Below are 18444 nucleotides of genomic sequence, written 5' to 3' on the forward strand. Positions count from 1 at the left end.
GCTCCACCTCTTCCTCTGTCTTCCGGCGCTGCTCCACAAACAATGCTCCCAAGAGAGAAACGACACCGCAGTGCTGCCATCGTCCGATCTGGAAGACCAGATCTTAAGGTTTCCCCCGGAGCAGCACGAGTAGCTCGACAGTAGTTACACGACGATGCCTTCATTAAGGTAATAATGACATAGAACATCGCCATCGCGTGCCGTCGACTCGATTTTCACCGACAACTATGTCCCCCGGCTCGCAGCCGGGACTACATGACGGATCTCAAGATTCGACCAACTAGAAATCAGTTTGCACGTGGTGAGAATTCGAATGCATGGACGGTGGACTTTTACAACACCGCGTTGAATGAAGAAAGAAAAAAGTTCAAACGCGCCAGTCCATACTTTTGCGGGAGCGCTTGAGGGGCTGTAATAAGTCTGCTTAATACTTGTGGGAACTTCTTACACCGCTTCGCTTCAACAACCGTCCGAGAAAGGCGATTGGGTTGGTGAACCGCTGCTCCCAGCCTTCGTCCACGTCGCCGCCGGTCCCTGCCTCCTCGGTCGTCTTATCCGGTGACTGGAGGGGGTGGGGACCTTGGTGATTTGGCTGGTGTAGTACTCCTTCTGGTCGGTTCCACGTGCATGCTTTGTATTCTTCTTATTTCTGATTAATGATACACGTGATTACCTCAAAATAAAAAGTCTGCTTAATACAGAGAGAGCAGAGTAAACCGATGCCGCACTAAGAAATACTGATAGCAAAGTCTGGCTCAACGTCATGCATGACGAATCACTTGATCATAGAGCACGTGATCGAAAACCAACTATATAGTACTGTAAAAAAAATTAGCACGTGATCATAAACCAACTATATAGTACCCCAGTAGTACTGTGAAAAGTCTAGCCGCCATTTATCAGTGGTCACCACTACTCGCTGGTAGGAGTACTACGCCAGTCGGCATGGAGGAGGAGCTGACGCTGGTGGGGTACTGGTCGAGCCCGTTCGTTCTGCGCGCGCGCTTCGCCCTCAACCTCAAGGGCCTCCCCTACGCGTACGTGGAGGAGGTGGGCCTCTTCGACGGCAAGAGCCCGCTCCTCCTCGCCTCCAACCCCGTGCACAAGAGGGTGCCGGTGCTCATCCACAACGGCAAGCCCGTCCCCGAGTCGCAGCTCATCGTGCAGTACCTCGACGAGGCTTTCCCGGCCAGCTCCCCGCGCCTCCTCCCTCGCAACCCGCACGAGCGCGCCGTCGCCCGCTTCTGGGCCTCCTACGTCGACGGCGAGCTGCTCAGCGCGTGGCTGCCCGTCTACGGCGGACGCACCGGCGAGGAGAGGGCGGAGGCGGCGGGGCGGGTCGGCGCCGCCCTGGAGACGCTGGAGCGAGCGTTTGGGGAGTGCTCCAAGGGGAAGGGCTTCTTTGGCGGGGACACGGTGGGGCTCGTGGACGTCGTGCTCGGCGGCTTCGTCGGGTGGCTGCACACGTCCGAGGCCATGTGCGGCGTGAGGCTGCTCGACGCCGCCGCGACGCCGCTGCTGGCGGCCTGGGCGGAGCGGTTTCGCGCGCTCGACGGCGTCAAGGAGGTGATACCGGATGCGCAGAGGCTGCTCGAGTACAACCTGATGAGGCGAGCTCGCCTCGGGCTGCCGCCGACCTCGCCGCCGCCGTCACAGCACCAATAGATAGATTTATATATATAAATAATGCTAGAATCAGGGCTGGCCAATACACCACGTGCAAATAGCCTGTACCAATAACTGAGCATGTATACCTACCCTGTGTATGTATTTCTACCCTTTTTTTGTGCATGGTTATGTATTTCTACCCTTTTTTTGCATGGTTATGTATTTCTACCTTCTGTAATGCACTTTCTCTACCGTAAAATGTGAAATTTTAGTCCGCCGATACGAGAATCCGCTGAGCGGGTGTTTCCCCGTTCCGGGAGTGGAGTTCTGAAGTGATGAGACTCTGAACAGGCCCTTAGTGAATACCGTTTGTCCCTAATAGTGTACGGGTTGAGATTCTCTGCTGTAACAACATAACAATTTGGCTCTGATGTTAGCAACTCTTCATCATGTACTGAGTTATGATCTCAATCCAGCAATTATGCACTACCGTGCTCTATCAAAGAAAAGGCAGCCGCTGGTTTTGCTGAATAATACCCAAGTTTGAATGACAGCAAAAGAAAACGAAGTGCTGGTGAGTCATGTTATAAATAGTCCCATATCTTTATTCTTAGAAGATGCTTTATACAGCACTCCCTCCGTAAACTAATATAAGAGTGTTTAGATCACTACTTTATAATTATCTAAACACTCTTATATTAGTTTACAAAGGGAGTACAAGACATGGAACCAGCTTGGAGAATAGGATCCCTACAAAGAGGGTTGGACAATATGCTGACATAATGTGTGAACAGTAAGTAGTACTAATCAGTCATTTGTCAAGTCAGCATATATAGCACCTAAAGTACTCACTGCATAGAGTGGAAAATATACAAACCGAGGGAAAACTGAGTGGAAATATATGCGACCCGCATAAAACATGTACCCCCGAAATCATCTAGATACAGTGAAGAAAATCATCTCATCTTGAAAGGAGAAGACCACATATAATAAACAACATGACTGCAAAAATTCTCTGCTAGATACATCTAGAAACAGTGCTCCAGATATCCTCCGTTATCCCAGTGGCAGCATAAATACGTGAAACCGAACATCATAAGTACAAAATCAAAAGGAAACTCTATTGACACCAAATATCAGTTTCAAGTGGTGACTGAGATTTGATAATCCACAAGGGACCTTTTGATAATTCTAAACAAGCTACATATCCTCGATGTCTTGCTCAGATGATGTGGGGCGGCCTTCATACCCCAATTTTGCTCCTAAGCTTCCCGTGATAACGCTGAATTTCAGTCTTATCTCCCTCATCATGCTTTGAAGCTGCTCATCCTCTGGATCAGACAAAGGATAGTTGCTCACAAGTGCAGCTAGTTGCTCCATGTATTTCCTCACCCGAGCTGAGAATGCATCTTGATCAAGGCGAATTACTGACATCCACACATCCAAGCAGCCCTGATAGAATCCCAGTTCTTCGCCTGCCTGGAAACCATTCTTTAAGCCAACCTGCCTCCCCTCATCCTTTCCAGATACCAGGCCATCTTCATACCCATTTGCATAACCCTCTTGATAATGTGTCTCATCTAAGGTTAATGTTGGTTCAAGAAAATCCATGATATGAACCAAAGTCTAGTATCGTCGAACAATATTCAGTTTGCAAAAATATGTAATTCCAAGAAATCTGCCCCATCAACAAAGTAAAGGTTGCAGCAGTAAGTAAATATGAAAAAACTCATGATTGAAAGCAACGTTATAGATCAAGGGAAATCAAAATTTTGCTAAAAATATAACCTAAATGTTGTTGCAGATTGAATTAAGACAATACAAACGATTGATTAAAACTCAAAAATCAAAGAACTTCGAAACATTACACATGAAAAGTGAAAGTAGTCCTACATTCCATCCCCTTTCTTCCTTTGCCCCGACATGGATAAGTAGGGAATTTATCCTCCCTCTGTCTATTACGCCTTTGACACAAAGAGGTACGAGTACATTTTATATTGTTCTAATAATAACTAAGGATCTATATCCTGCAGGTTATATACGGCACTAATGGCTATGGGCCACAAATAAAAACAGCAAGTACTACATTCTACAGCCACCCCATATCTAAATTCGTTCGTCAGAGATCCCTCTTGTTAGATTAACCTATCGATTTATATGGCCTCAAAACAAAATGTGTTGTCTAAAAGTTCCTTTTTCATCAGCATCATGATTATCAGGACGCACCGCCCCCATCTAAGAGTCGTAGTCAGTTAGTCACAATCATGTACAGATGTACCATGTGTTTGACAAAAGTGGGGATGCCCAAAACCTAGGTCCCCAATCTTATCATCAGAAGGAAGGGTTTCCTCCAAATTGACTTCTAAACCGTCTTACAGTTCAACGAACACACGAATCCCTACAGTCCAAACTTAAACAGAACTTCTATGGTTAATTTCATCGGTACAGCAGTGCGTACGGCTAATCCAAAAGGGGGAGTAAGCAGGGGGGGGGCGACTGCCGACGGGCCGCAGCCGGCAGACTGACGGCGAGGATCAGAGAAGTATGGTAGTAGTACAATTATTTGGAAGAGAAATCAGAGGAGGGAGTTCGCCGCACCTTCGTCTTGCGATAGCCAGCCGCTCCGCCTCCGCAGCCGCACAAGGGTTTGGGTTTCAGAAGAAATCAGGTTTCTTTCCTTATTATTAAAATTAAAATATCCTGCAGGGACCTGTTTGTATTAAGGTTATTTGCCAGGGGTAAACTGTAAACAACCTGCGCGCCGCTCGGTCCCTCCTCCTTCGTCTTCCTCTTGACCACTTGACCGCTCTTTCTCCCGTGGCCATGTGCTAGGGTTTAGTCTTGTAGTACTAGACACAGGGTTTAGGATCCGGGAGGAGCCCGGCTCCCCTCCCAAACCGCTCTCATGTCGTCTTCCTCCCGAGTAAGTCACCCCATCCTTACCTTCTCCTGCCCTCTCTGTCAGCGCCCGCGCGAATCCTGGTAGGACTGTTATTGTGATTGAACCGTGGCCGGAAACGGATCGAACTGCCTTGTGATCAGATTTTTCCTGCGCATTGGGGTGGAATGGGTTCCAGTTGTGCATTTCGCGTGGCTGGTGTGTGCATTCTGTTCATGTGGCATGTTCGTTCTGTGTGTATGTAGGTAAGGGTTGGGACTCTGGTTCCCTTCGTTGAAGGCAAATCTGGGTCACCGAATGCGTCGTCGCTGCCAATGCCAAGCATTCCCATCTTCAAGGGCTCCAATGTCGTTGGGAGGAGTAATTTGGTGGCTGTTGACAAGAGAGTCAGCCGCAAGCATTTGAGCCTGCGCGCCTTGCCTGATGGCTCCCTCGAAGTCGTCGTGGTGAGTACGTCAGAAGGATAGTGGATGATTCCATGATTGATTTTGATTGGAGAAATAAGCTGTTGTAGTCCGACGTCGATGCGTTTGCAGGAGGGGACAAATCCCATTGTTGTCCAATCAGAGGGTCAGAGAAGAAAAGTTTGTGCTCAGCAGAGAGCCAAGATTATGCACGATGATGTCCTGGAGCTGATTCCCGGTGAATATTTTATGAAGTATGTCAATATGAGCGATGAGCGTAAAAGTTCCACATCAGTCGAGTCACATGACTTAAAGAAAGGGAAGAGGCATAGCGAGGAAGATAGTGTAGCTGCGAAGAGAAATCGACAAGTTATGGAAGATGAGGCTTTGGCAAGAACATTGCAGGTTAGTTAGCTGCAAAGAATAACTTATGTCTCGATGATCTTTATGAAATTTCGTTTGGGTGATTTCTTACAGTTCTAAAACAATACTAGTGTCTGATAGTGCAGACTAGAAAGAAGGAACTTTTTCAATGCTTACATAATCTTACAGCGCAAGCTAAAACAAATTAAGCTAGGACTAGGTTTACATGCAGACGAGTTCTTTCCTTACATAGCTGCAGATTACCTGACAACATGAAAGTAGTGATTCTTAATCTGTTGTTTGTGTTTGCTCAATGAGTCTCTATTTTTTACCTTTTCTTTTGTTGTGATTTGGATCATCATGTTGAGTTTCAGAAAAACAATTTACATAATGTGTGGTAATCTTCATATTAATAAAGATACACCAATACCAGCCACAGAAATCACTCATGTCATTCAGCTGCTTTACTCATGTAAAGGAAAATAAAATGACGCCTTAATCCATAGTGTGGAATAAATATTACTCCCTCCGATCCATATTACTTGTCGCTCAAACGGATGTATCTAGCACTGGAATACATCTAGATACATCCATTTGAGCGACAAGTAACATGGATCGGAGGAAGTAGTATTTATTTACTCAACATCGAAACCATAATTCATTCAAGACTCGAGTGTTATGTTGTGGAGATTCAGGATGTCTCTGACACAACATGTATAGGTGGATGTCGTATCCATGTATATTACTCCTTACTCCCTCCGATCCAAATTACTTGTCGCTCAAACGAATGTATCTAGCACTGAAATATGTCTAGATACATCCATTTGGGCGACAAGTAATATGGACCAGAGGGAGTACTATTTTGCCTTCTTTTTCACTGAATATGCTTCTGTGCTCTGCTGCTATTGTTACTGTTCTTTTGATTTGCAAGTTCATGAGAAATCTCTTGATAGGAAGATAGACAATAGTTTAGCTATCCATGTACATAAAAATACCACATATTATTTTGCATGTCCTTAAAATGTGATGAATTGCAATTGCAAATACTTCGTAATGATGGATTATTCCACTGGTATAAAAACTCTCCTTTGTGCACTTCATGAACATTCCATGTTCCAGTACTTACCATGGAAGGGAAAGTGAAAACATATGAAATAAGTCAAGTGTTTTTAGCTTAGAGGTGTTTTTTGCTATGTACCATATGTGAGTGATGAATATTTCTTAGTTGAACACTAAATACAATTCCTACTTATTAGGTTCACTCTCTCTTTTTGTTTGGAAAATCTGCAAATACATGTGGTGCCAAAGAGTGCCAAGTGGGGTTTGATTTTCATGCAAACATTCATGTTGACCACATCGTTGAACTCTAATCAGGAAAGCTTTGCAGAAGAGAGTACATCTGTTACTGAAGTATTAAGTTCACTTGATAGTGCTGGTTCTTCCGAGAGAAACAAAGAGAGAACACATTCTGTCGGTCCTTTGAAAGATACACTTCCGTTGACTTTTCGACTCATGCGTGTCCAAGGTCTTCCGTCATGGACTAACACTTCAACAGTTACCATTCAGGATGTCATACAGGTATTGCTTATTCCATATGACCACTTTAGTTTAAGTTGTATGAGTGATCGATTTTTTTTTAGCATGCTGTATCACAGTATTGTTTAACATATGAGCTTTTTAATGAAAATTGTGAAAATGTTGCGTAAGAGTTAATTCCTTGACCTATTATAAACATGTGGTAACGTTCTGGTTATAATTCAGTGAACCTTTCTTCCATGTCATTTTACAGAAACAAAAAGAACTCGAATAAACATTGTTTATCATTTTCACATTCTATTTCTGCATTGTCAGATTTGATCGACAAGTATGCTAGTAGTTCTTACATGATCAGTGAATTATCAGGGTGAAGTGCTTCTTGCTGTACTCTCAAATTATATGGTGGACATGGATTGGTTGCTTACTGGTAAGCAATTTATTATGAAAGTAAAGTTGTTGATGTTTATGTTATGGTAACTAATTTTGTCAAACCTAAAGTTTTTTATTAGAAGGCTGCCGCCACTTGGTACATTCGGAACATTAAATGGTGAATCAAATTATGCCCTGTGTCATCTTATATTATTTTGCTATACTGTATGTGCATAATTACATTATTGCAACTCATTGGATTTTTTGGATATCATATTTCTACTTCACCACTTAAGTTTAATGTATTATTCTTCCTTATCTACATTATTTTGTAATAAATGTAATCAGATATTACATGTTGCAGCATGTCCAAGTCTAAGGAAAGTTCCACATGTCCTAGTTCTGCATGGAGAAGATGGTGCTTCATTGGAGCGCTTGAAGGTAGCAAAATTGCTTAAACAATCCATTATCTTGTTTATTTAGTTTTCTCATTGCACATTCATTCTTTTGTGACAGAAAACGAAGCCTGCAAATTGGATCCTTCACAAGCCCCCGCTCCCAATATCATTTGGAACACATCATTCGAAGGCCATGCTGCTTGTATATCCTCAAGGGATTCGTGTTGTTGTTCACACTGCAAATTTGATACATGTTGACTGGAACAACAAAAGTCAGGGACTATGGACACAAGATTTTCCCTGGAAGGAAGCAAATGATATGAGTACAAATATTGGTTTTGAGAATGACCTGGTTGATTATCTCAGGGCACTTAAGGTAGCAGGGTATTCTCTCTTTGCTTCTACTCCCTCCGTTCGGAATTACTTGTCTTGAAAATGGATGTATCTAGAACTAAAATATGTCTAGATACATCCATTTCTGCGACAAGTAATTCCGAACGGAGGGAGTAGAATATATAATCAACTGTTGCTACAATCCACTCGCTGTGTTTAATAAAATAATTGTTATTCTCCAGTGTATTTAAATTTTAAATTTATTATCAACATTTTGAAGTAAAAAACATCAGTCACTTGAGCTTACCTGAAGTAGAATGAACTAAATAACTATGTGCAGCTTCCAAAAAGTAATACATTCACAAAGGATACTAGAAACTTGTGTTTTTATCTAGTGGTGCACTACTACAACAGAATAAATGTAAAATTATTAGTTTAGCAATTATAGTGTAACTAAAATACTGTTGAATGGTGAAATATGCACTTCAACGTTTAGTCAGATAAAGGTCTAGGAATCGATGGTAAGATAATAGATGGTTCTTATCATATCTCTTACCAGATAAGTCCCTCTGTATGACATATGTCGTAAGATTCAATGCAAAATATCCAAAATAATTAGAAGGATTTTCTACAGATCATGAAACATGATCTGGTTTTCCGTGGAATTTATTTCCGTAAAAAGTTCTATACTGTTCTCTTATCAATTCTGGGAACTACCTGGCTTTCACAAGCCTTATCTGATAGCTCATCTTGAAACTGTCTAGCTTTTAGCCTGTCAGGAAACCACTCCTTATAGTTCATTTTGTCTGCTACTCCTTCTGTAAAGAAATATAAGATCGTTTAGATCAATGAGTTGTGAACTAAAATGTCCTCTTGATTACAATGCAGTGGCCCGAGTTCAGGGTAAATCTCCCAGTTGCTGGTGATGTCAACATCAATGCAGCCTTCTTTCGGAAATTTGATTATAGTAGCTCAACGGTTGGTATATTTCTGCCATCTCACATTTTCTTTAAGCTTTATGAGACATGCTGAATCATAGATATGTTTTTCTTTTCAAATTAGTGGTCTGACATAAAATGAAAAGGGAAAGAAAAACAGACCATCGTGCTTATCAAATGAAGTTACCGATGTAAGTTATTGACTCGGTGTGGCATGATTCTACTAACTCTAGCTTCGCTTGATAAACCATGGCAATTTCTGAAACATGTAGCCACTAGCTCCAGATTATGTTAATCTGTTCTGATACTGCTTAATCTGAAAGTTTCCTGTTGTCCCGAATGAGTCACGAATTCTGTCATTTTGACCAGCTTTATCATGTTCATGCAAAATGACTGCATTGTTCTGTTTGTTGTCCATTTTTAGATCCTGCGATTGGGCACCTTGTACCATTCTGGCAGTTGAAATGAGTCTTAGCATGCATTTTGCTAGAGTGACTGCATTGCGTGTTAAAGGTGTGATACATTGTTTTTTCTCCCTTGCATGTTTTGTTTTAAACTGAAATAATAGGGGATGCTCCGACAGTAATCCTTGCATGTTCAAGCGCCCATTTCCTACACAAAAGGCTTGTCGCTATTTAACCATGATTATGCGACTACTTGCGTATGGTTTGTACTTTGTACTTAAATGTACAAACATGTCTGGCCACTTCAATTACACCCAGGCCCCAGTGTGTTACTGTAAATTAGTCTCAGCTAACTTTGCATCATTTGCAGGTCAGGTTGATCGGATCTGTTCCTGGTTATCATGTCGGCCCCAATATGAAAAAGTGGGGCCATATGAAGCTCAGGAGTGTTCTTGAAGAGTGCGTATTTGAAAAGCAGTTTTGCAAGTCACCACTTATTTATCAGGTACCTTTCATTTTCTCATCCATCTATCTATTTGTTAGGGCATGCAATTTTGCAAGTTGTGGTAAATAAACTTAATAACATTTTATCTTAAGAACTTGATATGCTGATAAACTTGATGCCTAGCAAGCAGCTTTTTCATATAATTACCTTAGAAAAGCCAGTTCCTGACCCGCAAATTTGATTGTTTGCTTAAAGCATCGATATAAGCTGTCATTTATGTTGCACTGGTGGACAAAGAAGCACAACAGTATATTAAATTTTTATGTTGTATCTTGTATTACAGAAGAGTGCAGGATGCATCCCTAGTTAATATCTTCCACTCAGATATGGCATTCATATTTCTTTTCATTTGACTGAGAAGGTTATAATGCAATGTGTCATTGTTTATTTCTTATTTTGTTTGAACTTCTTGAAGGATGCTTAGCATTAATTTCTTCTTGCATGCAGTTTTCGTCCTTGGGGTCACTTGATGAGAAATGGATGACTGAGTTTGCATGTTCGTTATCAGCTGGTAAAGCAGATGATGGATCACAGTTGGGTATCGGGAAACCACTGATTGTATGGCCAACAGTGGAGGATGTTAGGTGCTCAATAGAGGTATAAATTTGAGCTCTGTAAAAGCTTTACAGTTATACTTGCTGTGTCATCGCAAAATTCATGATTTGTTTGTTAATGGCCCCTTGTTGCTTGTGCTTTCTTGACCTGTCTTAGACTTCAGAGCTTGGTAATAGGTTGTGATATACTAATAATCCATGAGATCAGTGCTGGCCCCAAAAGCATACAAACATATAAAATATGTGTGTTGACTTTTTAGATAAATGTTGGCAAGATCCATGATAAGAATTTGGACTAGTCCTTTTTTATTGAAAATTCACCATCTTACCTTTTTCTGTTTAATATTTCATTTTAGGGCTATGCAGCTGGCAGTTGCATTCCAAGTCCTCAAAAGAATGTTGAGAAAGATTTCTTGCGAAAATATTGGTCCAGGTGGAAAGCAGACCACGTAGGCCGTTGGTATGCTCTCCCTTTTCCTGCAGCTACCTGAAAAGCTATCACGTTGGTCAAATGAAATTTCACAGTGCTTTCTAATCTACCAGTACCCCCTCCGTCCCACAATATAAGATGTCTTGAAAAAACGATCTTATATTGTGGGCGGAGGGAGTAGGATATTACTCCCTCAGGTCGCAGTTTTGAACTAGGTTCTAACTATGTACCATTTAAGCCCATTCTATCTGCTGTTATCTACTGTACATTTCTCTAGTTTTTAGGACAGCAGTACATCACGATGGGTAATGTAGCTAATCCTTTGTGGTCATTTATGCCATGTGTCACAACAGGATTTGCTTGGGCTGTTTGGTTTTGCCTCATAGTGTGCATTATTGGAAGGCTAGCAACTCGTCAGCACTTGGTGTTTTTTGGCCTTCATTTATGTGTTGTAGCATTAAATCATAGCAACTCGTCAGCAATTATAACACTGATATACTTAGTGTTTTTTGGCCTTCATTTATGTGCTGTAGCATTAAGATATGTTGCCAAAATATAGCATTTGAAAGAAAGCTTTTTATTGATATATCCTGCAAAAGATTGGCATCCTCATACCCTTTGGATACTTCACTGTTTCTTCTTTGGAACAAGTTCTTTTATTACTGACCCAAACTGATATTCTGATCTTGATTTTTTTATCAGCCGTGCTATGCCGCACATAAAAACTTTTACTCGCTACAATGGTCAAAATATTGCGTAAGTATTTATAGCAAGTTATCTCCATTGATGACTCAATATCTGTAATATGTCACTTCATGATGCTTCACAGCACCGATGGTAATGGTAACAGTTTTTGTTGCATGACATTCGACTGAGCTAGATTCACCTTACAAAGGGCCAGTTCTTTTGGGCTGCAGCTTCTCCAGAGCTGCCCACAGTAACTTGAAAACCATTTATCTTCCTCTTCTCTCCTCTCTATTGGCTTCTACTTTGATACATTGACCGGTATGCCACATAAGTAGCTAGCCAGCAACAAGATCCATACGATAGGTGATTTGTATTGATTCTGAAAGTTGAGCCGGTTAAATAGCTGAATTAATAGGTTAATCTGGACTCTGTTAGGAGTAGAGGGGGCTAAAACGTTTTCCTTACCTAAAATCTCTCTATCCCCATCAGATGGTTTCTGCTTACCTCATCAAATTTAAGCAAAGCTGCTTGGGGAGCACTGCAGAAGAACAATACACAGCTGATGATACGATCATATGAGGTACCCAATTGTGATGCTTGCTGCATTTGTATGATTTTCTGGACGCACTAGATTACAGAACTTTAGTAAGAAGCACTACGCATCTGAAGCATTCAGTGTTAGTTGACTAATAGAGTAATTAATAGTCATCATGGGAACATGACTTTACCTTGTCATTTGGCCTCTTTTCAGTTAGGTGTATTGTTCTTGCCCAAAACTCTCCAGTCTGTTCCACAATTTTCATGCACAGACAAGAGCCGCTCAAACCTGGTAACAGCAAATCTTTCCTTATCATTCGAGTATTATCGCTATGCAAATCTGTTCCTCTGATCATCATTTATTCCTCTCATGTATACCCAGGATAAACTTGCCCTTGGTAAGAACATCAAGACCAAGCTGGTGACACTTTGCTGGAAAGGCGATGAAGGGAAGGATCCATCTGCAGAAGCTGTGAGATTGCCAGTGCCGTATCAACTCCCTCCACAACTCTACGGCCCGGAAGGTTAGCCGATGTCATAATGATTGTGGTACTTTCAGCTGTAAAACCTGAAATGTTGTTTTACTTTCAGATGTCCCATGGTCTTGGGATCGGAGGTACACGAAGAAGGATGTGTATGGCTCAGTCTGGCCACGCCATGGCTAGCTTAGCTAAGCTGCGTGCCGATGATTGTCAAGCGCGTTCAGGTCCACACGAACCTGGAGTATGTTGATTGATCGTTGGTGGAATCATCGGTTGATAGGACCTGATTGCTTGTGCACCCTGTTTCTAAGGCCTCTTGCTCCCGGCCAACTGTGGTAGAAACCGGAAGCAACGGAACGAACATTTGTTTGACAGAATTATTTGAAACGTTGGATATTTTCAGCTTACTGGAACGTGCGCAGAAGTTATTTGCGGCTTTGCTGATATGATGTTTATACACCGTCTTTGTATCTGTTCTACGCCGTGCTAAACGCTGTACTCGACCATGATTAGGTTGGACCTGAGGTCGGGTTTCATTGGTGATTGGCTTGCAATGCGTCCAACTGGATTCTTGCTTTCCTTTTTCGTTTGTTGAACTCGTTATCAACCATTTGTTTGATCCAATGGTAAAAGGAAGAAAATGACATGCTTTGACTCCATAGACCAGAACAACACCTGTATGTAAAGGAAAACCGTAGATGCATGAATTGTGTACTTGCAAAAAAAAAACTTGAGAACATGACTCTGCAAAAGACAAATAAAAGAAATAATTATTTTGCTTTTGAAGCACAATGTATAAATGAATGGTTGAAGTAATATTGACATTGTCAGGTTTAAAGTGGTATAGACTGTTTTTGCCAAAAAAAAGTGGTATAGACTGTTGCCAACATTTCTTTATCATTTTGAACTTTTGTATTGATGTTTGCATGAATATTGTTGTTTTTCCACAAGGTGTATTTTATATGCAAAAACAAAAATTAAAACACATATATACAAATCAAAAAGGGTAGGGACCTTGGTATTTCGGTTCGGACGTGTGTGTGTGCGCGCGCGTTTGCGTGTGTGTGTGTCGGGGGGAGGCACTAATGATGGCAACGACGACGCATCCAAGAATAATGCCCCCGCTCCAATCTCGCATCGACGATGTCCATGGTGGCGTCGATGAGTTGGTGGGCTCAGTCTTTGCTGACCCTTCGAGTATGAGGGTTTAGGTTTTCGGCCGGTGGTTCTCGTCCTTGATGATGTCATTGGTGGGCGAGAGAGGATGGTAGTTTTAGATCCTTGAGGGCTGAAGATGGCGATGGTGGCTTAGGGGCTCATGGAGGGTGGGGGTGATCCCCGGTCGACATACCACATCGACAAATGCCTTGTCACTAACATGCTTATTCATTGACTTGCAATGCACTTGCGAGCTATGGCTCTCCTATGAGTCCCGCGACGATTAGCAACAGCGATGGCATTTGTAGGATACCCGAGGAGTGCTTTGTACTTTGCTTCCTTTGGGCAGGTTTTTCTACAAAGTTTCGTTGACACGTGTTATCTCTCGACCCATTTGGATGATTATACGTGGGTGCTTGTATTCACCTTTGTTTTGAAAATAGCTGATTACATAAGAGATTACTTTTGTATGGAAATATTATGTGGCCGAGAGTGTGAAGGGTGGCTTGAACTCATGACCTCTGAAGGAAGGACATGTTGGCTGACCACTTTGAGCTGGAAGCGGGCTGTGAAGATATATGGTTAAACTTTGCTATATTGTTTGAAGCTAAAATGTTTTGAATTTTTTGTGCAAAGAAAAATTCAAAAATTGTACATTTTGGAAGAAGAAAAAACAAAAATCCATAATTTTTGCCATGTGCCCACTACAGATCCTAGAAGTTGTCATGTTTTTTAGAGAACATTTTTTCTAAACTTGCCATGTGCACTTTTTAATAATTTTTGCCATGCTCCCATTACAAATCCCGAAAGTTGCCATGTTCTTAGGGGAGAAATTTTCTAAAACTTGCCATGTGCAATTTTATTATAGGTACCATGGCAATTTCATTTTTAGACCATGCCAATTTTTTCAGTTAAACCATGAAATTTTTATTAATTACACCATGATAGTTCTATTGCAGGTACCATGTCATTTTAATTATTTAGACCATGGTAGTTTTTTGCAGGTAACATGACAATTTCATTATTTACACGATGTCAATTTTTTCAGTTAGATGATGGCAATTTTTTCACTTGGACCATGGCAAATTTATTAATTGGACCATGGTAATGTTGTTGTAGGTAGCATGGTAATTTGTTTTTTAGACCATGGTAATGCCATTGTAGGTAGCATGGTTGTTTTTTTAGACCATGGCATTTTTATTATGTAGACCATGAAATGATAAGATCTAGATAAACACATCACATTTATTTTAATAATACCATTTATAAATTAGTTAAATTACCCTTTTGTAAAGTATAGCGTGCCATCTTTATAATTCAGATCATGTCAATTGTAAAATTATGTTTCTCAACTTCTTCTATAAGATTATTTTGTTCAGGACATTTAAACAAACAATTAAGTGGGCCAATCGTGGATCACCCTGAACCCCACAACGAACGCTCCAGGAAAATGAAATGTTCACTAAAGGGTTCCTCCCCAAGCTGAAGCGTTCACTGGAGGCAACACCCTTGCTAATGTACTAGTTGTTGGGGGTGACGCCGCTTGAGAGAAAGTTGTGCGCACATTTTCATTTAAGAAAAACATATGGTCCTCTTCTTTATCTAAAAAACACCACAGAAAAAAATCATCACCTCCATCTAAAAAAGAAATGAAAAAAATTACCATCATAGCCTACCGGCGAGTGCCACTTTGCATAACCCGTCATTTAAAAAAATACGTGGGTTTCTGACCATCATCTAAATAAAAATAATAATCCTCACATCTATCTAAAAATTAATCCGAGTTTTCATCGCGGCCAACTAACTTGCGCCACATGGCATAGCTGGTTAGCCGCTAATCTTGCGATGCTTAATGGGTTTAATTCTAGCTATTTGGGGTCTTCTTTGAGGACGTGCAATGCTCGAATATTGATATTGTAGTAATTGCACGTGGATATTAGATAGTACCGAAAAGGACTTTAGCCCCGCTTTATATATAAAGGAAAGATCAACCATAGCCCAAGTACAAACGCACCCCACGACAACACACACACCCAAGGCAGGATACATAGGCGCTGAGCGCAGCAACACCACCCCTAACACTACAAGAGCAATTGGGGACCTCCACCGTGAACACGCCATCACGAAGAAGATGAAGCCGCATATGACGAACCGTGAGCTCCAAGGTGGCACCTCAAAGAAGGTTACGACGCCAACGTGCCGTCACCGCTTGACCCGGAGGTCAGAGTTTCCCCTGGAGCGACACGATGACCGATGAGAGCCGCGACGACGCCTTCAAGAAGGTAACATGCTACGCCACTGCCGGTCCGTCCGAAGACAGAACAGGTTTTCACCCCAGCAAACACACACCGTCACCGAACGCCACACCCTACCACCATGCCGCCCACACAGCCATGGTCATCGGGCAGCACCAAGCCACGGGCTCTACCCATGACACCGCGCTACCACCACCAGGGCTGCCGCCCAGGCATCCGAGACCTTGACACCACCTCACCCAAGACCCATCGCTACCCAACCAAAGAGACGAGTAGAAAGGCCACTCCTTTCACACCCCTGCCCCCTCCCCGCGTCAAGACCCAAAGGGCCGGCCAAAATGGCCTCCATCGACCCGTCTTGCTGCAGCGGATGCAAGACAAGCTCGGTCGAAACGCCCAGCGCGAGACGAGGTCGGTCCTGCTGCCAGGGGCGCGACGAGCTCGGTCCTGCTGTCGGGCGCGAGACGAGCTCTGTCCCGCAACCAGGGGCGCGATACAAGCAATGGACCGCAGCTGGGAGCGGTCCAACCCTACGACGAGGGTAGAGCCCGGACGACGAGGGAAGGAATTGAAGGAAATATTGTTGGAAATATGCCCTAGAGGCAATAATAAAATGGTTATTATTGTATTTCCTTGTTCATGATAATTGTCTATTGTTCATGCTGTAATTGTATTAACTGGAAACCGTAATACATGTGTGAATACATAGACCACAACATGTCCCTAGTAAGCCTCTAGTTGACTAGCTCGTTGATCAATAGATGGTTATGGTTTCCTGACCATGGACATTAGATATCATTGATAACGGGATCACATCATCAGGAGAATGATGTGATGGACAAGACCCAATCCTAAGCATATCACAAGATCGTATAGTTCGTCTGCTAAAGCTTTCCTAATGTCAAGTATCATTTCCTTAGACCATGAGATTGTGCAACTCCCGGATACCGTAGGAATGCTTTGGGTGTGCCAAACATCACAACGTAACTGGGTGGCTATAAAGGCACACTACGGGTATCTCTGAAAGTGTTTGTTGAGTTGGCACGAATCGAGACTGGGATTTGTCACTCCGTGTGACGGAGAGGTATCTCTGGGCCCACTCGGCAATGCATCATCATAATGAGCTCAATGTGACTAATAAGTTAGCCACGGGATCATGCATTACAGAACAAGTAAAGAGACTTGACGGTAACGAGATTTAAAGAGGTATGGGGATACCGACGATCGAATCTCGGGCAAGTAACATACCGATAGACAAAGGGAATCGTATACGGGATTGATTGAATCCCCGACATCGTGGTTCATCCAATGAGATCATCGTGGAATATGTGGGAGCCAATATGGGTATCCAGATCCTGCTATTGGTTATCGGACGGAGAGATGTCTCGGTCATGTCTGCATGGTTCCAGAACCCGTAGGGTCTACACACTTAAGGTTCGGTGACACTAGAGTTGTTATGGGAAATAGTATGTGGTTACCGAAGGTTGTTCGAAGTCCCGGATGAGATCCCAGACATGACGAGGAGTTCCGGAATGGTCTGGAGGTGAAGATCGATATATTGGATGAAGGGTATTGGAGTCTAGATTTGTTCCAGGGGTACCGGGTGATGACCAGCGTGTCCGAAAGGGGTTTCGGAGGCCCCGACAAGCGTTGGGGGCCTTATGGGCCAAGGGGAGGGGGCACATCAGCCCACTAAGGGGCTGAGCGCCCCTCCCACCCCATCTCACGTAACTTGGAGAGGTGGGGGCGCCTCCCCTGGGGCAGCCACCCCTCCCGGCTTGGGAGGCAAGTTTCCTAGGGGTAGGGGCGCCCAAACCCATCTAGGGTTTTCCCTGTGGTCGCCGCTCCTCCCATAGGGAACCCTAGGGCGCCTCCTCCACCCCCTTCCCCTATATATAGTGAGGGAGAGAGAGGGCAGCCGTACCCTTCCCCTGGCGCAGCCCCTCCCCCTCTCCTACACCTCCTCCTCCTCCTCCGTAGCGCTTGGCGAAGCCCTGCCGGAGAACCACGAGCTCCATCACCACCACGCCGTCGTGCTGTCAGAGTTCTCCCTGAACTTCTCCTCTCCCCTTGCTGGATCAAGAAGGAGGATACGTCCCCGGGCTGTATGTGTGTTGAACGCGGAGGCGCCGTTGTTCGGCGCTTAGATCAGAATCGACCGCTATCTGAATCACTGCGTGTACGACTCCACCAACCGTGTTCTTGTAACGCTTCCGCTTAGCGATCTTCAAGGGTATGAATATGCACTCCCTCTCTCTCATTGCTAGTATCTCCTAGATTGATCTTGGTGACATGTAGGAATTTTTTTTGAATTATTGCTATGTTCCCCAACAGTGGCATCATGAGCTAGGTCTATGCATAGATTCTATGCACGAGTAGAACACAAAGCAGTTGTGGGTGATGATTTGTTCAATTTTCTTACCGTTACTAGTCTTATCTTGATCCGGTGGCATTGTGGGACGAAGCGGCCTGGACCGACCTTACACGTACGCTTACGTGAGACTGGTTCCACCGACTGACATGCACTTGATGCATAAGGTGGCTGGCGGGTGTCTGTCTCTCCCACTTTAGTCGGATCAGATTC

At 43.2% G+C, this 18444-nt stretch overlaps 3 protein-coding genes across 4 annotated transcripts; 2 read left to right on the top strand and 1 right to left on the bottom strand.

Annotated features, from left to right (window-relative positions):
• Positions 1-874: 874 nt before the first annotated feature.
• On the top strand, positions 875-1807 carry LOC125535770 (putative glutathione S-transferase GSTU6). The gene has a single exon (XM_048698844.2). The coding sequence runs from the start codon at positions 946-948 to the stop codon at positions 1663-1665; it is 720 nt and encodes a 239-aa protein (XP_048554801.2). The 5' UTR covers positions 875-945; the 3' UTR covers positions 1666-1807.
• A 786-nt stretch (positions 1808-2593) lies between these two features.
• LOC125536809 (uncharacterized) lies at positions 2594-4325 on the bottom strand. The gene is made up of 2 exons (XM_048700078.2): positions 4207-4325; positions 2594-3286 (listed from the first exon to the last, which is right to left on the bottom strand). Exon 2 carries the CDS (start codon positions 3217-3219, stop codon positions 2809-2811), a length of 411 nt encoding a protein of 136 aa, XP_048556035.1. The 5' UTR covers positions 3220-3286; positions 4207-4325; the 3' UTR covers positions 2594-2808.
• A 43-nt stretch (positions 4326-4368) lies between these two features.
• On the top strand, positions 4369-12854 carry TDP1 (tyrosyl-DNA phosphodiesterase-like protein). 2 transcript variants are annotated; one of them, XM_048700075.2, is made up of 16 exons: positions 4369-4531; positions 4753-4953; positions 5044-5316; positions 6649-6852; positions 7177-7237; positions 7544-7620; positions 7696-7953; positions 8799-8888; positions 9623-9757; positions 10205-10354; positions 10668-10771; positions 11444-11497; positions 11918-12008; positions 12180-12257; positions 12348-12489; positions 12557-12854. In XM_048700075.2, exons 1-16 carry the CDS (start codon positions 4514-4516, stop codon positions 12628-12630), a joined length of 2010 nt encoding a protein of 669 aa, XP_048556032.2. In that variant the 5' UTR covers positions 4369-4513; the 3' UTR covers positions 12631-12854. The 2 variants fall into 2 exon arrangements, with proteins under 2 accessions (XP_048556032.2, XP_087399780.1); XM_087543654.1 differs by lacking the exons at positions 4369-4531; positions 4753-4953 and having other exon boundaries at positions 5049-5316; positions 6531-6852.
• The last annotated feature ends 5590 nt before the right edge of the window (positions 12855-18444 follow it).

The sequence above is a fragment of the Triticum urartu genome, chromosome 2A (genome assembly GCF_056163025.1).
Source record: "Triticum urartu cultivar PI428250 chromosome 2A, HENAU_Tu73, whole genome shotgun sequence".
NCBI classification, from domain to species: Eukaryota; Viridiplantae; Streptophyta; class Magnoliopsida; order Poales; family Poaceae; genus Triticum; species Triticum urartu.

What these genes read in the sequence shown, in the direction of transcription:
- LOC125535770 (XM_048698844.2), top strand. Translation starts at nt 946, where the DNA reads ATGGAGGAGGAGCTGACGCTGGTGGGGTACTGGTCGAGCCCGTTCGTT.
- LOC125536809 (XM_048700078.2), bottom strand. Translation starts at nt 3,219, where the DNA reads ATGGATTTTCTTGAACCAACATTAACCTTAGATGAGACACATTATCAA.
- TDP1 (XM_048700075.2), top strand. An exon ending in ATGTTAGGTGCTCAATAGAG is followed by an intron (nt 10,355 to 10,667) that starts GTATAAATTTGA and finishes ATTTCATTTTAG; the next exon opens with GGCTATGCAGCTGGCAGTTG. An exon ending in ACAACTCTACGGCCCGGAAG is followed by an intron (nt 12,490 to 12,556) that starts GTTAGCCGATGT and finishes TTTTACTTTCAG; the next exon opens with ATGTCCCATGGTCTTGGGAT.